The sequence below is a fragment of the Merops nubicus genome, unplaced genomic scaffold, assembly GCF_000691845.1.
Source record: "Merops nubicus isolate BGI_N331 unplaced genomic scaffold, ASM69184v1 scaffold6939, whole genome shotgun sequence".
NCBI classification, from domain to species: domain Eukaryota; kingdom Metazoa; phylum Chordata; class Aves; order Coraciiformes; family Meropidae; genus Merops; species Merops nubicus.
The window spans coordinates 16,917-38,885 of record NW_008631595.1 but is presented as its reverse complement, the minus strand read 5'-3'; the positions used below and the strand labels follow the sequence as shown (position 1 = coordinate 38,885).

Below are 21,969 nucleotides of genomic sequence, written 5' to 3'. Positions count from 1 at the left end.
CCCAGGCTAAGGGATGAGACCAGAGAGGGCTGTGGGGCTCCTGCTTCCTTGGGAGAGGTCTGGGGAAGCCAGAAACAGTGGGGCAGGCTGGGGATCATCAAGATTGGATGGCAAAAGCAATGAAAATAGTGGTTGCCACTGTAGGAGACTCCCCTCAACTGTAGATGCTGCCCCTTCCAAGACTGAGCCTGGCTGTTCCTCCTCTCCATTCCTTCAGCTGCCTTTGCTGCCTTGCTTTGCCTGTGCTCAGATCCACCCCAAGCAAACAGGAAAGGAGGCTCAGGAGAGACCTCATCATCCTCTACAACTACCTGAAAGGAGGTTGTAGTGAGGCAGGGGTCAGTCTGTTCTCCCAAGTAACAAGCAATAGGAGAAGAGGAAATGGCCTCAAGTTACACCACGGGAAGTTTAGCTTGGATATTAGGAAAAACTTCTTCACCAAAAGGGTTGTCAAGCATTGGAACAGGCTGCCCAGGGAGGTGGGGGAGTCACCATCCCTGGAGGTGTTCAAAAGGCACGTAGATGGGGTGCTCAGCTTGTTGAGGTGCTTGCTGTAGTCTTTACAATTAAATGAAAGAGGCTGTTGGGAAAGGACTAATGACCAGTCTTTCATACTACTAGACTGAAGGAGACTTTACCACCTGTTGCTCACATGGAGCAGCACAATCACATTAATCCAAATGACGAGTAAAAGCACCTGCTTTGAACATATGCCACTTGCTGTTTTCCAGAGTGAAGATTCAGATGAAGAAGACCTCTGTGCTATCAGCAATAAATGGACTTTCCAAAGAACCAGCAGACGATGGTCTCGGGTGGACGACATTGATGCTTTGCTTCACCGATCGGACAGACATGGATCTTCTGGGGACATTAAAATGAAAAATACAACAAGCAGCGAGAGCGTCCTCACAGATCTCAGTGAACCCGAGGTCTCATCTATCCACAGCGAGAGCAGTGGGGGAAGTGACAACAGGAGTCAGTCTGGCTTCAGCAGTGCTGCCAGGGAGACCTGTGACTGCTCTGGCCAGCATGAGGTAGAAAGCACACTGCTGCAAGACTCCACTGTGATAAGCACCACCCTGCCGCCCAAGGACAGCCTGAAGAATGAGAAACCAACACGAACCAAAGGAAAAACTTTTCTAAAACGTATGGAGACACTAAAAGCAAAAAGTGTGCATGGAAAGCTAAAAGGCTCAGGAAGAACAGGTCCTTTAGAGATAAGTGGACCTGTTCTCCAGTATGAGCCGAAGTCCTTGAAAGACATGCATTGTGTACAGATAGTCAATGGTGATCTCCAAAACTTAGGACAAGATTCGGTCAAAAGAGGACTTTCCTTTTCTGCCAAATCCAGCAGTGACAGCAGCCAGTCCGAAAACAGTAGCAGTGGGGTGAGCACACCGTGTTTGAAGGAACGCAAATGCCATGAAGCAAACAAGAGAGGTGGGATGTACCTGGAGGACCTGGATGTTCTGGCAGGAACAGCCTCACGGCAAGTGGCGGACCAAAACCGCAAAAACGAATTCCATTCCCAAGAGGACTTGGTTGTGCATATTCCCAAGGACCACAAGCCAGGGACCTTCCCAAAGGCACTTTCTATTGAAAGCCTTTCACCTACAGACAACAGTAGCAGTGTAAACTGGAGGACAGGCAGCATTTCTTTGGGAAAGCAGAACTGCTCTACTCCAAAGGAGTCTGGACTGATGGCTTGCTGTCCTAAAGAGAGCAGAATCAGTATTTATGACAATGTGCCTGGTTCCCACTTGTATGCTAGTACTGGGGACCTCCTGGACTTAGAGAAAGATGTCCTTTTTCCTCATTTAGATGACATTTTGCAACATGTCAATGGACTCCAGGAGGTAGTAGATGGATGGTCAAAGAATGTGTTGCCGGCTCTGCCAGTTGATGATGTATCAGTCAGGGAACCTCCATCGTTGCCTTTCCAGTCGCCCACACAGATCACTCTTGATTTTGAAGGAAATTCTGTCTCTGATGGCCGGACCACACCGAGTGACATGGACAGAGATGGAACATCCCTGAATGAATCCGAAGCCACTGGTGTTAGGGACAGGAGAGACTCTGGGGTGGGAGCATCGCTCACAAGGCCAAGCAGGTAGGTAGCAGAATTTTGTATATGCATCCATAGACTGTGAAATGTGATATAATGAGGCAGAGGCTCTCGGCCTGGGAGTCAGAAGGTGCAGTGCACCACTGCAGTTGTACTCAACCTGGGTGGGGATAGGGCCTTCCCAGGGAAGGGCGGGACTTTGGGAGAATGGACATCCTGCTATGGGAATTCTTGTGTGGAATCAATGGAGAACTGGTTTAACAGAGCAAATGAAGGCTTTTTTTTTTTTCACTCTTGATCCATTGATAGTAGGACCCTGAAAATATCGTGGGGTGTATTTTCAATTTATATTCTGTTACACACCCTGGTATTTATGTGCCAGTATCCTTGTACGCTTTTTTAATGCACTGATCTGCTTTAAAACATGTGTCCTTTTGTGCTCAATTTCCCTACGCTGCCTCAGTCCCTTAGGTGACAGGATGAAATGATGGTATACAACTGACTTCTTAATAAAAGCAGGATTTTGTTAGTAGTTTGCAGACCTGTTGTAAGTCAAAGGGATGAGTTCCTGTTGAGCTGAGGGATCACAATCCTGGGCAAAGGCCTTTGTGGATCCATACTACTATGTGTAGGGTGGCTTTGTTTGTGCAAAGGCAGTGAGAAAATACCTGGTATTTTCTGATCTGCTGCCAGTCTTGTCATGCCCTCACTGAATATTCTGCCATGCCATGGTTTACCGCAGCCCATGCTCGCTCACCACCATCACAACCAGGTAAACTTGAGGGAACTACTGAGTATGTGAGCAGTGCCTAAGCTTTTAGGATTTGAGCCAGAACTCATGTTTAGAAAAACAAGAAGCTGACATGAGTTTTTTCCCAATGTATCCAGTATACAGAGAAAGTGCACTGGAATAAAGAGAAGTTGTGAGTGACTCAATAGCTTGGTGGTTACAGCTCTTGCCAAGGAGACACAGGGTTCAGTCCTTTCTCAAAAAAAAAAAAAAATCCTTCAGTATTTAATGATAAAGATATTTGGAGAACCTCATCTCCAAATACCTTGGTGGTCAGGCCAGTCCCTTGGGAGGTGAGGGACCAGGCGTCAGATCCTCATTCTGAGTCAGGGACAGAACATCTGAATCTGGATCTCCCACATCCTGTTGGAAATGTGTGGGCTAAATGGCACAGCAGGCAGCAGTGCTTCCCTGAGTACATGGATGGGACCCACACCCACCTGAGAAGCTAACATAAAAAAAAATCAAAGCTTGGGCACTCCCAGAATTAAAGAGCTTGAACAAATGGTTTTATTTGCCTCCAAGGTACATTTTCAGTTGACACGTAATGTTCTTGTGTATGTTTATGTATGTTCTGTATATTGTCCAGCCCTATCTGACAGCATCTTTTTCTGCTCAGTTGGAGCAGGTGTCTGATTCTGGTGTTGTTTCTTTTGCTGAAGGCGACTGCGGTGGCACAGTTTCCAAATCTCTCACCGCCTGAGCCGCTCCATCGCATCACTTCACATCAGCAATCAGTCAGCAGCCCAGCTGAACCTCCTGCAGAAGTTCTCCCTGCTGCGTCTTACTGCCATCATGGAGAAGTACTCAATGTCCAACAAACATGGCTGGACCTGGTGAGTACCGTCGGTAACTGGGATAGAGATATTGTCATAAGAAAACCGTTTCTCTTACTTCTGTTATTCTGGTAGTAAATTCAGTAAATGCCATTAGGAGAAGCAATTGGCTTCAGCTGTAGAGTTTGAAACTCTCCCCTTTAATCCACTGCTGCCTAGTGACTCGGTGGCAAAGTCAGAAACAGATCCTGGAGATCTGACTTCATTCCTGTTCTCTGACACAGAGAACTCCAGCCTCTCTAACAACACTTCAGTTCTAGAAAAAAAAAACAGGAGTAGGAAAGTGTGATTAAAAGTAGGAAATGTTTACAGTAGTCTGCCCCAGAATTAATTTTGTGATTCAAAAAGAAACAGCTGCTGGTGATACTCCATGTATTCAATATTGGTTTGGTTGTGCTTTAAAAGAATGGTTAAAATGTTATGGGACTTTGCAGATCAAAAGAGACAAGCTCTGGCCTGGTCCTGGACCTGTGTTAGAGGGAGCTTGCAGCTGTAACAGCTACCTGGTCACTCCCTCAGAGAGTGGAGTGAAGGGCAGGGGGAGATGAATGGTGGCAGCGTGGCTCCTTCTGCAGCAACCAGCTACAGAACCCTGCCTCTGTGATAGTGTACAAACCCTGATGGGCCATGCAGAAACACTGGCATGGAAATGGGCATAGGTAAGAGATGAGAAGGATCTGAGAAATATTCAAAAGGATAACAGGAACCTTCCGTAATACACTGAGACACCAGGTCAAAAACTAATACAACTTGACATTTACATTGTGATTTCCACGCTCAAAGAACTTCACCAAAATCCTACTAAATTCAGCTGTGAACTAGCTAAGACAACTTTGCCTTTAGAAATGGAAAAACACATATGAGGGACGACGTATAAGATCCACCTCTCTGACATCAGCCACTCTGAAAAGTTCTAAGTCTAATCTGAGCAAGTCAGGCCAGCTGTCAGTGGAAAAAGACAGGCAAGTCCAAAGGCAGCTCGTTGTATCCAAGGCTAAGGGTTTGGGTTACCCTCCAGAGATGCCTCACTCACTGCACAGCAGGTACAGAGGTGGTCTGGACTTCTAAATCTTGGGAAATCTCCATTAGAGAGCTAAAATTCAATAAGGTGAACCCCCAGTTTGCTGTTCTCCTTTGGTGCAGCTCCCTGCAGCTAGCTGACAATGTCTGCACTGAAATGAATCTCACCTTAACTAACTCCAAATAAGCAGTATAGTACAGCAAATTCTAGATCCTGCTGTTTGTACAGAGGTTTCCCTCCTGACAAATATTTCTTCAGTTTGTATATATCAGTCTCAAAGGATTTATAAGAGTGGGACTCTAAATGGCTGTAAAGTTACATTCTGTACTCCTTTAGTAGGTTATTTAATCCAAGTTTTATCTCCTTCCCACACATATAAAAAACAATCTTTGTCACATTCGGGTCATATTCATCCTTTTTTTTTTTTTTTTTGTAGAATTCCACTGCAGTCATGACTCCCACAAAGGGAATCCAGTTTGTTCTCATTTTCACCATCATTTTTGGAAGAAAGCATGCTCACCAGCTTCACTTATGTTACTCAACTAGGATAAATAATATGACATCAGGGATGAATCTGGAACATACATAGGGATTTCCCACTGTCATTTATTACTGTAAATTTTTAATCAATAGAAATATTAAGTCATGTAACTGCTAGTATAGAAATCATTCAGCATGCTACAGGACTGAACTTCCTTTGCTCTCAGATACCCTCTCCACTATGCTTTGCTGTGTCATTCAACTCCCTAATGAATGCCTCAAACCACATTGGCTTCAGCCAGATGACAACTGTATAAGTAAAAGCTTTTTGTTACAACAAATTGTTAGGCCGTATCTTAGAGCCAGAAGCCATCTACTTATAAAAGTTGCCAAGAAGTCCATCAATTATACAGATTATAAAATGTCTATGTATCGTGCACTAAACATTATTTCACCACCTTTATAAAAAAGGCTCTAGTTACCAATTTCTGCCAGCAGTGTTACTCAGAGAGGCTGTGTACATACTCTGATATTTTCACGCAGCCTGTTCATGTTAATTTTCAGGTCTGTGCCAAAGTTCATGAAGAGGATGAAAGTCCCTGACTACAAGGACAAGAACGTCTTTGGTGTGCCTCTGATAGTTCACGTCCAGAGAACAGGGCAGCCTCTTCCCCAGAGCATACAGCAAGCACTGCGCTACTTGCGGAGCAACTGTCTAGACCAGGTAGGAGCTTTACTCCAGGGACTCAGTTGACTTTTCCTGAAGATCCACCCTAAGCAAGCAATGATGAACGTTTTTGTACTTAGTACCAGAAGTATTTGAAGATTGTTGCATGTAAGGTTTGGCCAAGATCTCCTCTGGTGATTTGATATTTGGTGCCAGTAGTAGTGATTTGCCATTTTGAGATTTGTGTCCAGCTAATCTGCTGAATTCTGGTATCTATAACAGTCCTGGTGATTTGTAACCCATAGCCTACCTCCAAGAATGATATGAGATCTTTATGTTTATCAGGTCAGACCTGGGGAGAGATCTGGACTCCCAGCTTCTATCCATATCTGTGCTACTTATGTTTCATATCCATATCTGTGTTACTTATGTTGCCAGTGAGGGTTAACTGCACTTACCATTTCATTTGATATTTGGTGCCAGTAGTAGTGATTTGCCATTTTGAGATTTGTGTCCAGCTAATCTGCTGAATTCTGGTATCTATAACAGTCCTGGTGATTTGTAACCCATAGCCTACCTCCAAGAATGATATGAGATCTTTATGTTTATCAGGTCAGACCTGGGGAGAGATCTGGACTCCCAGCTTCTATCCATATCTGTGCTACTTATGTTTCACTGTTGCCAGTGAGGGTTAACTGCACTCACCATTTCACAAGATATGGTACAAAAGGTTTTATTTACTTAGCAAAGAAAGAAAAGTCCAAGAATAAAGAGCAAACTCAGCAAATATTCAAAGTATTCTGTTGACAGTCAGATATATCCAGATAGAGTTGGGTCAGCAGGAGTTCAATGCCAAAGCCATTACAGTACGTTTCCTTTTATAGTGCTCTTAGCTGCAACAAGCAAGCTGGGAGACCCTCATGCTCAAAGTATTTCAGATTTTTTGATTCCCTTTAGCTACAGAGCATGGACATGCCAGTCATGTTTTTACTGTTCTTCCCCTAAGAATGAGGACACGTATCTTTAAAAACATAGGCCTGGGAGAAATCCTCTGGCTGATTATGTTCAGTCTTCTACTATTATTGACTTCATGTCATGTGACCTCCTCCATAACTGCTTTTAGATAGTCGTAAGTTCAAAAGGAGCATCTAGGATCTCTCTCTGCAGACTTTTTTGCTTTTCATAGCTCTGACAATGTGAAAAGGCTGGAAGTGATCAGCTCTGAATCTTCACACTTTCTGATCACCATTCTGGTTGCTGTTCAGGTTGTTTTGTTGGGTGACAGTCATCTTCCCCAAAATGGAAGTCTAAAGATTAAATGCCTTGCTGTGAATCACAACCATTTCCCTTGATAGCCAGTGGGGAAGACACAAGTCATTCCTATGATTTCTCTCTCTAAAGAGACACTGTAGTGGTTCATACCTAATGCCAGGGTGTGAAGAGTGAGGTGACATGAGTTCTGCCTACGGGAGTCAAGGTGGGAGGAATAGCCTGTTGGAAATGTATTAATAGGGGATGGAAGGGAAGATGTGTAGAGACAACTAGAAGCAATATGTTCAATAGCTAACATGCCTGGTTGTCACGGTGGTAATCTGGGTTTGTGTACTGAGCTGGAGAACCCAGTGTAGGAAGGAAAGCGATTCAGCAAGACTAGAATCAGTGATGGCGTTGAAAGAAGAGACACTTACCCAGGTATGAAGAACAGAAGATGTGGGGATAGTCATGGGCTTGTCAGCTAAGAAGCAGAGCAATAGGAAGAAAGAGAAAAGGGAGGGGGAATTAATGGGTAAGAAAGTAAAAGGGAGGGTAAAACCAATGAGAAAGGAAAAGCTCTGGAGAGATTGGAGACAGTCAAAGGGACTGTGGGCAGTCTCAGACAAGTATCTGTTCCAAGAGGGAGAGTTTACTTGCTGGGAAGCATCAGAGCTACATGAAGAGCCATTTCAACCCAGCTTGAGTTTGCCCTCAGAGTGGAATTGAGAAAATACTGAATAGGAAACGGAGGAGAAGTACAGATCGGGACCATCTGAAATATCTTTCTACCGAAAACCTTTCTAGGCCAGAAGGCTCCAGGCAATTCAGCTTCTCTGCTTTATACTCGCTGCTTTTGTTCCCATTTAATTAAAAGTCTCCTAACGCCCAGCCAGAGGTCTGAGCAGCCTCCAGCCTCCCCCAGCATCTTGCTTATGTGTCTCATCAGTGCACTGCAGAAGGCAGTCTAGAGTACTGAACAGGCATCAGAGCTTCTACTGCACATGCTCAGTAAAGTTAAGGTTGCTCTAAATCATTGTAAAGTCTGGCTCCTGACATTGAAATGTCTAAGATGGTATGAGGAGCCTCACCATTATTTGTAGGATATATTATTCAGCTTCAGCTTGTGAAATAAAAACTGCTTTGCCTTTGTTAACTGCATCTTTATTTCTGTCATGCATCATATGGCTACTTTCAGGGCAGATGATCCACAGCATGAGGATAATAAAGAGATTGGGCCAGTCTAACCTCCAATAAATCACTGAATTTATAGTCCCATTTTATTTACCGAATGAGTCTGTAATATTGCAGAATGGAGCCTAAACCATCTTTTCCTATCAAGTGAAGAACTGTCATCTTTTGATTAATTATGATTTTGTTTTCCAAGAAAAAGGAAAATAGGAGTTTGTATAAATACCATTAAACAAAACCAGAGATTTAGAGTAGCAGAATGACATGCAGCAGGGGATTGCACAGATGAGGTTTGATGTCCGACCTCTTGAATCAGACTTAGCTGGAAGTTTTAAAGGTTCTTCATACCAGCAAGGACACTTTCCATCAAAAGCAGAGAGCTAAGCCTCTGGTCTCACATGTATCTACCATGTGCCAAAACTGTATATTTTTGATGGAATTAGCATTTGTCCTTCTGCATCTTCAGCACACATCTCTAAGGGGAAAAGGGATTTTAAAAGAAAAGAAAGGGAAAGGGAAAAACAGAAGAAAAGAGCCAGATGCTCTTTCTTATAGTCTCTTTTTAGAACAAGGAGCAGAACTTCACTTGTGAACAGGAACATAGTGCACTGGGATGTGCACGGAGCACACTCCAGGTCTCTACTTCCTACACTTAAACTTACCTCACAAGTGACACTAAATTCATCAACAAGAAGACAGCAGAATAGCCTCACAGCCAGTCTGGTGTAACAGAGCTGCAGAGGGTGTGATTTATGTTACTAGTGTCATTAATGTGTTAGTTAATGAAAGTCCTAAATACCGTATAATTGAGTATGGGAGGTGTTCAAGGGAGAAGAGGCTCCTGTGTGAACTCTGCTGGCAGAAGTAAAGCGAAGAAGGCCAGAAGGAATTATTTCCTTGCCTTTGCATGTTCCTGTTGGTGGACTGTGCCATGCAGAAAGCTGAACAGACCACCAGCGGGACAGCGGGCATGGAGGAATTCTGTAATTCCAAACCTGAAATGCAGCTTTTTCATAGGTCTTTCTCAATATTTCACCCTTTCCCCTGCAAAACTGAGGGAAAACAATGTTAACACTTCCCAAATAAAACACTGTAAACTCACTTGGGAATAAATAATGTGGCTGAGACTCAGGAATTCGCCTCAGGGGAATTCCGCTGGTGAAAAAGACTTAAAAGGGCAGCACTGCTGTGAAGGCAGTATTTAAAGAATTACTGCTTTCTTTAGAATAGAAAGCAAACAGAATAAAAATGTATCTTAATGACACTGCACAAGGAATCCCTCTGTGGCTCTCACTTTCAAACTGGGGTTTTCAGTGGGATTTGGGGAACTGCTGGAAGCAGAGATCAGGATGGGGAAAAAATAGAACTGGTCTTGATTTTAAGTCTCTATCAGGATGTACAAATCTTTTGCCACAGCATTTATTACTTAGCTGACCATAATATTTTCTTGTTAGCCTTCAAAACATATACCCAAATAAACATGAGGAACCAGATTCTCAGCTGGAGTAGATCAACAGACAGTCACCCAAGCCAAGCAAGGCATGCTGATTTATATCAGCTGAGCATCTTGCTTCAACTCTTCAGGCAGCAGGGAAACCACTTGCTCTCTGAACTCTCTCTCTAGGATGGGATACAGAGCAGCAGCACTATTAACTCTTACAATCCTGCCATGAGAGCGTGCACTTGCCTATGAGAGCTGTGGTGAAGTCACGGACATTGCGTTTGCACCTTTCCCTTGTTCTGGCCAAGAATAAAATAAGACAACCCAAACTTTGGTTATGGTCTAAGTCCCCTGTAATAGATTTTGTATATGTCTCCTTTAAGTGACATTTTCTTTTTGCCTCATTCAACATGGTTCCTTTTTAGGTGGGTCTCTTTAGAAAATCTGGGGTGAAGTCTCGAATCCAGGCCCTGCGCCAGATGAATGAGAGCTCCCCGGAGAACGTCAGCTATGAAGACCAGTCAGCCTATGATGTGGCAGACATGGTAAAGCAATTTTTCAGAGACTTGCCCGAACCTCTTCTCACAAGTAAGCTAGGAGAGACTTTTCTACACATCTACCAATGTAAGTTGCTATATTTTTTTTTTACTATTATAAACAATTATACAACATTATATATTGTATAATGATATATTGTAAATAATTTTGGTGCGGGAATGCTGGGTGGGATTCTTCCTGTTCACGTTTGAGGTATATGTAAGGTCATCTCTGATCCCAAAATCTCCAGCTAAGAGATTTTTAAGGCCACCTAAATGTTTCAATGTCAAAACACTAGCATGTTTAATGGAAAGACAGCATTCAAATGTTGAGAAGCTTTGAAAATACCAGCCTCACAGAAAGAAGCCAGAAGGACAGTCTGCCATGGACATAAAAAGTGCAAAGACTCACATTATTGTCAGATTTATTTACAAGTGAGTCTTTTTGGCATGGAGAAGTGGTACTTGACCTTGAGATTGTGTGCCTGTGCAGTGGCCTTCATTGATGTGACTTTGGATTATTTGCTTTTCATTATAGTCAATAAAATGTATATGCAAGGAACAAGCTGCCTTCATTTAGATCTTCAGCTTTTATGTAAAGATCTCACAGAGAAAGAAAAAAAGAGGATTTCTTCTTTTCATTTCAGCATAAGCAATCTTTAGCAAAATCTGAGACTCAGATGCATCAGAATGATGTAAATCAGGAAGTGACTGTGTATCTCTTCTCCAGACTGAAGGAGAAATAAACAATGAAGAAAACACAGAAAAAAACAGAGGAATTAGAATATTTTCCTGACATTGTCCATTGTGAAGGCCAGTCAGCCAGTGCTCTGGCAGATACAGAAAAGCATACTCAGCCAGCCTAAGCCAAATAATTGGAAGCATTAAAGAGAAGTGTCTAGTCTTTTCACTTGCAGACATTTCAGCTGCCAAAACAATAGAAAGCCATTTTTAAACACTGTATTATACCAGTGCTAAAGAATCTAATTTACTTCCATTGCCTTATTTTACTGTAAAAATCTGTCTGTGGTGTATAGTCACTAATGGATTTAACACCACCAGTGTCTGTAGCTGGTAGAGAAATGCTGTGATCCTGCACATGAGAGACAACATCACAAATAAATTTAGTGGATTTGGTCATACATGATGTCTTCAGACACAAGCGAACTGAAATAATTGGCTCATAGCCCTGGACCATCACTTCCCCTTCTTCTTTCCTGCTCACATGTTGCAGGTCCTGTCTGCCTACACTTAAATCAATGAGCTTGTTCAGAAAAGCAACAAAAATTCCTGGTGCTAATAAAATGGCAATCCCAATTGCTTCTGTAGTGAAGTGCCCAAGGAGAAGGTTATCCATTAGAAGGACATGTTCTACACATCCTGGAAAACAAATCACCCTGAACTACTGATGAAAATTGGGAATGTCCTATCTTGGCACAGGAGAGACTGCAAGTAAGCTACTCCCTGGCTTACAGAAGAGAGATATGGCAGATCTCAGTGTCACTGGCTTTATTAGGTCTATAGCCAGAAGGACTCATCTCCCAGGTCGGGAGTCTGGCATTAGGGTTCACAACAGCCACAAGGCTGAACAGCAAAACATTGCTACCAGACAAGGAGAAAAAATATAAAAAGGGGCCCAGGCTCACTCTGTAAGCCTATGTACTGCAGTGAGGAGTCTGAAGAACTCTTCTTTACACTGATCGGGGGAGAGGGGGGGAAGTGCTGGGAAAGATTGTCTTGAACTGCACCAGTAGTTTAAAGGATTTCAGGAAGACTTGAGAATGGGTCTGTTTAAACCAAGGTGGGAACAGGAAAAGATGGGCTCTGTAGACACTGAACACCAATGTTTTGATTGCGTAGCAGTGGGGTTTTTTTCCATGTGACCAACAACAAATATATTTTTCTGGTTTAGACAGTACTGACAAAATTCCTTCCACAGGAAGAAAAATGTTGCAGATTGCTGGTATACCAATTGTATTTCATAATGTCTGCAGTTAAATAAATCTGTACCTGGGAGTTTTTCTTCCCCTTCATCCTGTTTAACAAAGTATTATTGTGAAGTTAGGAGGATTTTTCTTAGTGTATTGGCCAGGAGTTTCTATTTTTTTCTAGGACTGACTGAAGATCTTTTCCATATATCCAGAATGGCTTGATTTACTGTAGCACAGAGGATTGAGATTATTAGTGTAGTAGTCTATATGGCACAGCATTGATAAAACTTTCTCCATTTCCTTAAGACTCTCGGTTGCCTAATGCTTAGCTATGCCTTGAAGGGCTGGCCTGTCTTCTTCTCTATGTATCAGACCCACCAGTGGCAACAGTACAGGTGAAGGAGGTACCAGGAGGTACTCCTGGTGAGGAGAAAAGATGTTTCATGGATTTAGCAAAGGCTTCTCTGACTTCTCAAAAACACCTGGGCTTGCTGCTTCTAGAAAATCAGAAGCATTGGGCTGTGTTTATTATGTCAGTCATAGAATGTCTAAAAGCTTTTAAATTTAAGTGCTTGTACAAGGCTAGCAGGCAAAGCTTAAAAGCTGTTTTTTCCCTCTGCTGTAAATCTGCTTTTGTTCTTCTGTTCAGTTATATAGAGCGTATGTAATACCCAGAGGAGGGCTCCAAATCCAAACTGAGAAAACCTATGGTAGTTTTAGAAATTAATCTGTCTGAGGCACAATTAAAGCATATGTATTACTGCTTTCGTTAAGCTCGTTTACCATTTAGGACACAAGTGCAAGTATTTTCCAGAAGCTTCCCTAAGGCTTCTGAAATGTCTTCCCAGGGGACAAAAGAAACCTGTAAAATACCATTTAAAAATATGAGTACTGAGTACTACTCTCCCTCCATAAACTAGAAGTTCAGTCTCTTTCTTGGGGATGGCCTTTCACCCAAACGGCGAGCTGTGCTTGGTGGGGGAGCACAGCCCACAGCCCTCCAACAACCGGCTGCGCTTGGCGCCTTCCTCGCCTGTCGGCAGCCTCTTCAGCGAGCCGTTCCCAGGGCCTGCTGCCTGGGCTGGCTCCTTGTCTGGTCCCACAAGGACGCCCTGACCGTCCCGTGTTCCCCCAGACGTGCCGAAGGAGCAGCGGCTGCAGGCCGTGCAGGCCGCCATCATGCTGATGTCCGACGAGAACCGGGAGGTGCTGCAAACCCTGCTCTGCTTCCTGAGCGACGTCACCTCCGTGGAGGAGAACCAGATGACTCCTATGAACATAGCTGTTTGTCTGGCCCCGTCCCTCTTCCACCTCAATATAGTGAAGAAAGAAAGCTCACCAAGGTGAGTTTCTTCTCAACGCTGTAAATGCTCATATCCTAATCCAAAACGATGCTTTCGGTGTTTTTAAAGGTATGCAGGACAAAATTTTCCAAAGACTCTGCTTTCCAGCACATGTTACACAAGGCTTGGCTTTAGTGAGTGGGGAAAGCCCGTGCTGCAGAGCCAGAAGCACACTTGTACATGCACAGAAGGTGTTTTCACAAGCCCAGCAGGCATTTCTGGCTGGCTGTTATGAATATGCAGTGCTTGCTTTCCATGCAAAGTTTCAGCGAGGCACTAGTGAGTTTTGCATATGTAATGTCTACTTCTGTGAAGGGAAAGGGCCTGGTTTTACTCTGTTTGAAGTCAAAGATTGACCGTGTTTAATACGCAGGTTTTCAGTGAGTGGTTTTTCACTCTCTATTTTCTGCCACTTGGGAAACCAAGTTTGTTTTAGGCCACATTAAGATGGCAGATAACATGGTGAGTGTAGACTAAACAGGACATACACCCTGCTAAACATTAGTGGCCCCAGCTTGGTGTCACTCCTGACTTTGTCCCCTCATCCAGTTCAGAACACGCTGAGATTCTTGGTCATGTATCTGTAAAACCAGTGTCTGAGCAAGAGCTTTAAGCAGTAACAACATAAACCACCATACTTCATGTCTGTTAAAAATCCATTTCAAAATGTGCAACACCTAATGCAGGATATGCACAACCTTTCCTGCTTTTACCTTTGGCTCAGCAATATTTTAGGTAAACATTTTTACTTTAAATAAGGCTCAACAGTCTGAGAAATCTTTGTGATAAATAAAAACTAAAGATAGGCTTTTCTCTCTGGTGTTCTGAACATCCTGCTGCTGTTTGCTTTCATGTTAAAAAGATTCGGCTCTTTTTACCTGAGACACTGAATTCAATTACAGAGTAATACAGAAAAAATATGCAACAGGGAAGCCAGATCAGAAGGACCTCAGTGAAAACCTGGCAGCTACTCAGGGACTTGCTCACATGATAATGGAATGCAACAAACTTTTTGAGGTGAGTGAGAGACTCAAACGGCATTATTCATGGCCGCATAACGCAGCACCCTTTGAAGTATTTATGTTTATGCTTACATTTTCTGTCTTCTGTTAGCTCAGAGAATGATGGTGCCTCACTTATTTGTAAACTTGCTCCACCTAAAGTTTATTTATCTCATTTCTTTATGACTGTTCCCTTCTAGCATTCAAAGACACAGCTATTAAAAATGCAGAGTAATTACTCTGTGGCAGTTTTCAACCCAAATTACTATATTAGGAAGCTTTAGTCTAATCAAAATCAAAATCTGCTGGTTTAATATTTCATTTTATTATAAAGCTTTCAACACCTCACTTAAACCTTTTAAATCTCAAAAAAAAGAGCTGATACACTGTACTTCTGTGTGTCATGCATTGAAGTTAAAATCACACAGAGAGATGCAGTCATTCCTGCAGCTACTTTCACTGCAGGTGGAGGAGAAATAATCCTCCTACCTCCCTTCCCCAGAAGCACAAGGAAACATTTCTGGGGGCTGGAGGAGTATCATTGATGTATTGACATACAACTGATCAGTCTAATATGGTCCTGCATGAGTAGTGCTATTTTGAGCCATGGACTGTTTCATTATACTACTTTGATTTCTCATCTTGCGTAAGAAGCAAAGACAGAAATAAGTATCCATTTTACAGATTACAGGGTCATTGCAATTGGATGCTGAGTGATCCATAAGCCTAGAAACACACTGTCTTAAGGAAAAGTTCTTAGCAGGAGGTTTTCCCTCCCTTCTGTGACACAGGTCCCCCACGAGATGGTCACCCAGTCCCGAAACTCCTATGTTGATGCAGAAGTGCATTCGCCCACCCTGGATGAGCTCGGGAAACAAGTGGATGAGGAAGGAGGGAACTATCAGATGTACCTGGAAAGTCTCATGCAGAATCTCCAGAAAGAAGCAAAAGAGAAATTCAAAGGATGGGTCACGTGTTCCAGTATAGAGAACACAGAACTTGCCTACAAAAAGGTAATTTAGGGAGATGCAAAAGCAGTAAAGAAACCAAAGGAAAATACAGCCTTGCTATGGGACACCCTGACTTGTTGCATGGCTAAATACATACCCTTCTGTCTGGTGAGGCAAACAAATTTTTTAAAAGACTACTAAAAACAGTTTTAAATGTAATGCAATAGTGATTCAAGTATGAGATTCCAGGAAGAGGCACAAAAAGCAAGCTAAGCTCTCCAAAATGGATAAAGTAATATAGCAAACAGTGTAACCAGAGAGCAAGCCAAGACTTTAAGCAACAGACAACATTATCTGGGTAAGAATTCTGACTGGGAGAAAGGCAGAATTTCTGACCATCTCCTGTTGTTTGCCAGCAGTTTGGAAAACACAGCCAGAACATACATATTAAAAAACCTCTTTAGGCTGCCCACTCTTTAACTTAGCCAGACCAGCCATATGGCCAATTTTATCCCAGATCATCTTGTTCTTGTTTCCAGTGGATTTTTAATATCTGCAACTTTAATCAAAATTCTGAAGTTGTTCCAGGCTCTGTCACTTCTGCAGGGAATGCCAGAGCACTGCAGCCACAAGGAGGGTGCTGCAGGGTCCCTGCTGACAGTGGATTGCAGAGCTCCTGGGAATGCAGTGGCAAAACAGGGGTCTGCAAGCCAGCAGCAGCAAGTGAGAGGAGGGCAGCAAGAGCAAGGAGGGGTGTGTGACACTAGTTAGGCAGGGGAAGGGCACTGGAAGGATCTGGCCAGTGAGGGGGCAGGAGGCAGAATTACCACTATTTGGGAAAGTGCATCCCCTCTGTTAGGATGAAGAATTCCCAATTATTCTGTTTAGTAGACAGCTTCTGTGAGTGACGTCTCCAGTGAGGACTGTGGGAGATTTGGGAGGGAGCAACAGGGCTCAGGTGGGAGTAGGATGCGGGAGAGAATGAACGGAGACATGCACAGGTCTGGGGTCAAGAGACCTTGGAGGGAATTGGGAGTCCCTAGGGCAGGAGGACTGGGGAACTGAGAGCTTTTGGGAGAAGAAATTATAACAGCCTAAAATAATTTAAGGTGGGAGGGGTGGAAGGTGGGTTTCTGGGGCACAGTCCTGGATCTGTGGGAGGTGCTGGAAGTTTCTGGAACACTTGCATTTGTATGTAAGGATGCCAGGGTAGGGTGGGGTTAGAAAAGCAAGGCTTGCAAGAGCCAGTGCCAGTTAACTTGTTTGCTGTTTGAAATATGACCCCTAAAACCATGCAGAAAAGCTGTATGTGTGGAATTTAGGATATTCACCTTGCACATAGCCCAGCGCTTTCTGCTGCCCTTTTTGCATGCAGTGGAGGTGTAACAGGAGCTACAAGCTAGGAAGAGTTTTAGCATCAACCTCTTCAAAAGGCACTTTCCCAATGCTTCCCTTGCAGACATTTTGAGGAGCAAACATCTGTGTACCTGACACATAACTGAATCAACATATGTTCTGCTCTTCCACCAATTAACCAGGAGGGTTAATGGACTCCCAGATAGTGTATCAGACTGCCCAAGGTGGTAGCTTTTTGTCAGCCCAGGCTTTCAGTCTCTCCTTGCATCTGTTTTTACACTTAGGATGCTCAGGGTTGAAAAAGTGTCTGTCACACGAGAAATAATACAGCTCCACTGGCACTATGGGAACTGGTCCAGATGTACACTGGTATGAGGGCAGAAGTGATCACTTCAGTTTTCCATCCAGGACTAGTATGCATATGTCTTCCCACACAGTAGAGCAGCAGCAATAGCAATAATGATTAACAGGGAAATCTGCTTGCTCTTCACCTAAAGTCAGACACCCATATCAAGATTTTCACAGACTCACAGAATGTTAGGGGTTGGAAGGGACCTCCAGAGATCATGGAGTCCAAGCCCCCCCTGCCAGAGCAGGACCATCTAGTCAGGTCACACAGGAATGCATCCAGACGGGTCTGAAAAGTCTCCAAGGAAGAAGACTCCACAACCTCCCTGGGGAGCCTGTTCCAGTGCTCTGGAACCCTGACAGTAAAGAAGTTCTTCCTCATGTTGAGGTGGAACTTCCTGTGCTCCAGCTTGTGTCCATTGCCCCATGTCCTATCGCAGGGTACAAGTGAAAACAGGTTGCCCCTTTCTTCTTGACACCCAGCCTGCATATATTTATACACATTAATTAGATCCCCCTTAGTCTTCTCTTCTCTTCGCCAGACTAAAAAGCCCCAGGTCTTTTTTTTTTTTTCTGTCCTCAAGTTATTCTCTGCTGAGCATAGAGATATAATGGGGGTTTATGTTCCATTTTGCTTTACTCCAGGTTGGAGATGGAAACCCACTAAGACTTTGGAAAGCCTCGGTGGAAGTTGAAGCCCCCCCATCAGTTGTCTTGAACCGAGTGCTGAGGGAACGTCACCTCTGGGATGAGGACTTCTTGCAGTGGAAGGTGGTCGAGAGCCTGGACAAGCAGACCGAAGTTTACCAGTATGTTTTGAACAGCATGGCTCCTCACCCCGTCCGAGACTTCGTCGTCCTGAGGTAAGCTGAGGGCAGTTTCCCAGTACCTTTGCTGCCTGCAGTGCATATGAGGAGGGTCTGATTTTACCTCAGCTTGTGCATCTGTAGAATTGTGCTTCAAGAACAATACTTCTGAGCAGCAGGGTTGATTTCTCGAGCGGAATTACAATTGTACACCTAGAGCATGCTGACCTTTTCCTAGATGTAATCTGAGCAGCACGTACTCCTAAGGCCATAAACACCATTTCTACCTTAGAACAGGTGTCTGATAAGAGCTGCTGTTCTCTCTTAGCTTTGTTTGTTGTCAAAACAGTGCAAATAGAACCCTATTGGTTTTTGCGCTGCTTTTGCTGTTCTCTGGGGAGTGTTTGAGGTTAAAGAACCAAATGTTTAGCAGAGAAGATAGTGATGCTTTTAAGCTAAGAGTATTATATGGTGTCTATATAAGTTGTTATTCTAGATTTGCAGTTGGAGTCTTTGTAGACCAAGAAATACTAACCCATAAAAATCCTAGTGTGGAAATGAACAAAAAGAGGCTGTAGATTTGTATTCTGACTGTCTCGTGGGGTATGACCTCTCAAATAAATGTATAGCTGTGTATCAATATTCCAGATTCAATCCCCATTCTGCCATTGTCTTATCTGCCTGTACAGAGCAGACAAAAAAAAGAAAATTCCTCTTATGCACCTTCTGCCTTTGAAAGCCTGTCCCTTTGCTTGCTAGGAGCTATTGTAGAGCTGCTGACATATTTCACTTACAGGGTCAGTCCTACTGTTATTTATTTCCAAATGATTTTGTGCATTCCTGTTCTTGGTCTCTGCTTTCTTTGATGGAAATGATGTGCCAGAGAAAACACTAAGCAGTTTTGACAAAGGAAATAGTTCAGCAAGTCAGAATTGTATTAGAGGGAACAAAGGTCAAAGGAAGAAGATGAGCCTAATAATATATAATTATGATAGTACATCCCTTTTATGAACTTTGGTATTCTCTTAGAGAATGATGACAATATTCTTGGTATATAGAAAGAATTATTGGAACTCTTAGGGGAAGATTTAAAAAATGCCTTCTGTAGGTTCTTTATAATGTTAAAACACCAGTCCTCCTATTACTCTACCTGTCCCTTCCCACAGCATACTGGGCTAAATTAATTATTTTAGAATCCATTTCGTGGGGGTTTTTTTTATATTTTAAACCTTTTTTAATAATTAGTTTTACAATTAATTGTTTAATAATTAATTGTCTTGAATAATATTATTGTCTCAAACCAGTGATAAATTTGGTCCTCTGCATAACACCAAAAAGATTGTCTGGGAGCAGTGGGGAGGTTTAGATGACTGTAATTCTGTCCTCTTATTTGCCACTTAGTTCACTGTTAGGTTTCGTGGTGGTTTATGTCCTTTAAAGACCTGCTGTGCAATCACATCAGTAAAGAAAAATTTTGCCATCGAGTTCCCGTTCTTTTCACTAACCCAGGCAGAATAACCCCCAAGGACTGCAATGCTTATCATAAAACTGAATCCTGGTGGGTATTTAAGGGCTGAAAACAGCCATCAGGCAGATCTGTCAGATTCTTTTGTTTATCTCTCTGATTTATATCATTAAGTCTAGAGCAAGGCTAGCTAGCGACACCACAGTCCATTTGATACCTTATGATTGGTGGGAAGTGAACAGTGAAATTATAATTCACCTCTGGGGACAGGAGTAAATGTATTTTAACAGACGCCAATTTTCTCCTTCCCAATCAAACTTTTGGCTGTGAAAGGATAAACTTAGTTGGGTTTCGTTGGGTTTTGTTTTTTTTTTTTTCAATTTGACAGTCATAACAAGGGGCTTAGGCTGGCTTGAGAAGACTCTGGTGGTAAGAGGATAGGGGCAATGTTTTATATGCCTGGGATCTGATGCAGCTCTCAGCTGCCCTGCACAGGCATCGCTTTTCATTAAAGATTCCCACATGCTTAGTGTTCATTAAGTATCACAGCTTCTCTGTGAGTTAAGTGCCATGGCCATTTTTAGTACTGGGAGATAGAGAAGTACAGAAACTGGCCTAAATCTGTATAACTGGGAATAGGAATCCTTAGTCTTCTGCAGTCTCTGGGAATAGATAGTTTTCCACATCACAAATGGCCAAAGTGCCACGTAGCTACTAAAATGATATGGTCACACCAAAGCACTGTGCAGGCACTCGCAGTAGATCTGAGGTGTGATTTCCTACTCTCCATGTGTTTCATCTACCAAGGTAGCACATCATTTTTATTAATGCACAGACATGTGTAAAACCTTCAGAAGTCAGTAGCTTCCTGCAGTGTCTTCAATAACAGCTCAATTTCATATAAGAAAAATGCAGAATGTTAAAATGATCTGCTGAAGTCCAAACTTCAACAGTCCTTGAAAGCAGCTTACCTGCTAAAATGTGATACTTCCCAAGGCTGTATAATCCCTGTCTCAGTCCATGGCAAGATGATGCACATTATGCAGCACAGTGGGAATTTCTCATTTCTTCCTACAGCATAGGAAAGGGCATAGACCTATCCTGTGAGATTCAAGGCAGACAAGAAAAATGTGAGACACCACAATATGAAAAGAATCCTTACAGAACCAGAAAAAAAAATGAAAAGTATTAAAGTCTAGATCTCCTGAACTTGGTAGAAAACTTCTGCCAGCATGTAAGAGAGGCTAGAAACTTGGGAGAGACAACAAATTAAAGGACATTTTGTTTTCAATTCAGATGCCCTTAGAACATCTCCTGGGAGTTTCAGAAGTCAGTATGGGTAGTAGGGAGCATTTCTGCTGTACTAAACTGTATGTGTTGTTCTGTAAGTCTGCACAGGTGCAGTGCAGCATTTCAGCCTTTGCTGAATGGCTTGTGGGCACTTTATCTCCTATCCAAAACTCATCTGCCTGCAGAAGGCTGTATCATGCCCTGTAATACATAGCAGTTACAAAATGCTCAGGAGGAGAATCAAATCTTCTCCACCTGAAGCCTGCAGCAGTGTAGTTGGGTGGCCATTTCACATCACAGTCAGAGTTCCAGCTGGGGAACATCAAACTCCTCCAGGGACTTCTAGGACAGGACAGTCCAGATGACATTGCAGGCAACAGCAAGGATAGACAGACAAGTGAACTGCAACTTTAATTCTGGCTCTTACTCGTGTAGCCAAAAGTTTTGTTACTAACATGATTCCGTCTTGAATGTATTCCTGCAGGACATGGAGGACAGATCTGCCAAAGGGGATGTGCATGCTGGTTGCCATCTCTGTGGAGCACGAAGAGGCTCCTCTCATGGGGGCTGTGCGAGCCATCGTGATGGATTCTCAGTACTTGATAGAGCCATGTGGCTCAGGAAAAGCCAGGCTGACCCACATCTGCAGAATCGACCTAAAGTAAGTATCCCACCTGCAAAAAGCAGATGTCCATTCAGCAAGGCAAAAACCTCCAGTTCAGGTGGGGGAGGTGCTGGGAACAGAGGACATGGTCAGTGAAGCTTGGCTGCTTTGGATGCTTCCTGCAGTCTTTTCTGTCCACAAAGCTCATTTCTCCACTCAGTGTCAGCCACTGTTATGATGATGGGACCATAGAAATAAAATCTGCTTATTTGATTACTGAAAGGGAGAACTTCAGAATACACTGACAAATATTTGAAGTCCTCACTACCACTGTGGGCACTGGGGAGTAAGAAGCATGGCAAGTTTGTTCCTGTGGGGCATGTTTCTTGAGTATGTGGGTTTCTCAATAATTCTCTTTCCATTTCTTCAGAGGACATTCCCCAGAGTGGTACAACAAAGGTTTTGGACATCTGTGTGCCGCAGAAGTTGCCAGGATAAGAAACTCATTTCAGCCTCTGATTGCTGAGGGACCAGAAACAAAGATCTGAGGAAGTGTTCCTGGGAGCTTGTGAGCGTAAATCAGGGCTGGCAGGGAGC

At 43.2% G+C, this 21,969-nt stretch overlaps 1 protein-coding gene across 1 annotated transcript in view; it reads left to right on the top strand.

Annotated features, from left to right (window-relative positions):
- The window catches only part of STARD13 (StAR-related lipid transfer (START) domain containing 13), a 36,256-nt gene extending 14,336 nt beyond the window's left edge, over positions 1–21,920 (top strand). Inside the window, exons 4-13 of the mRNA XM_008947618.1 lie at positions 732–2,110; positions 3,518–3,691; positions 5,757–5,916; positions 10,168–10,366; positions 13,345–13,552; positions 14,455–14,569; positions 15,345–15,566; positions 17,853–18,070; positions 21,253–21,429; positions 21,803–21,920. Coding sequence (XP_008945866.1) covers positions 732–2,110; positions 3,518–3,691; positions 5,757–5,916; positions 10,168–10,366; positions 13,345–13,552; positions 14,455–14,569; positions 15,345–15,566; positions 17,853–18,070; positions 21,253–21,429; positions 21,803–21,920 — 2,970 coding nt within the window. The remainder of the gene's footprint in view (positions 1–731; positions 2,111–3,517; positions 3,692–5,756; positions 5,917–10,167; positions 10,367–13,344; positions 13,553–14,454; positions 14,570–15,344; positions 15,567–17,852; positions 18,071–21,252; positions 21,430–21,802) is intronic.
- Positions 21,921–21,969: the final 49 nt, after the last annotated feature.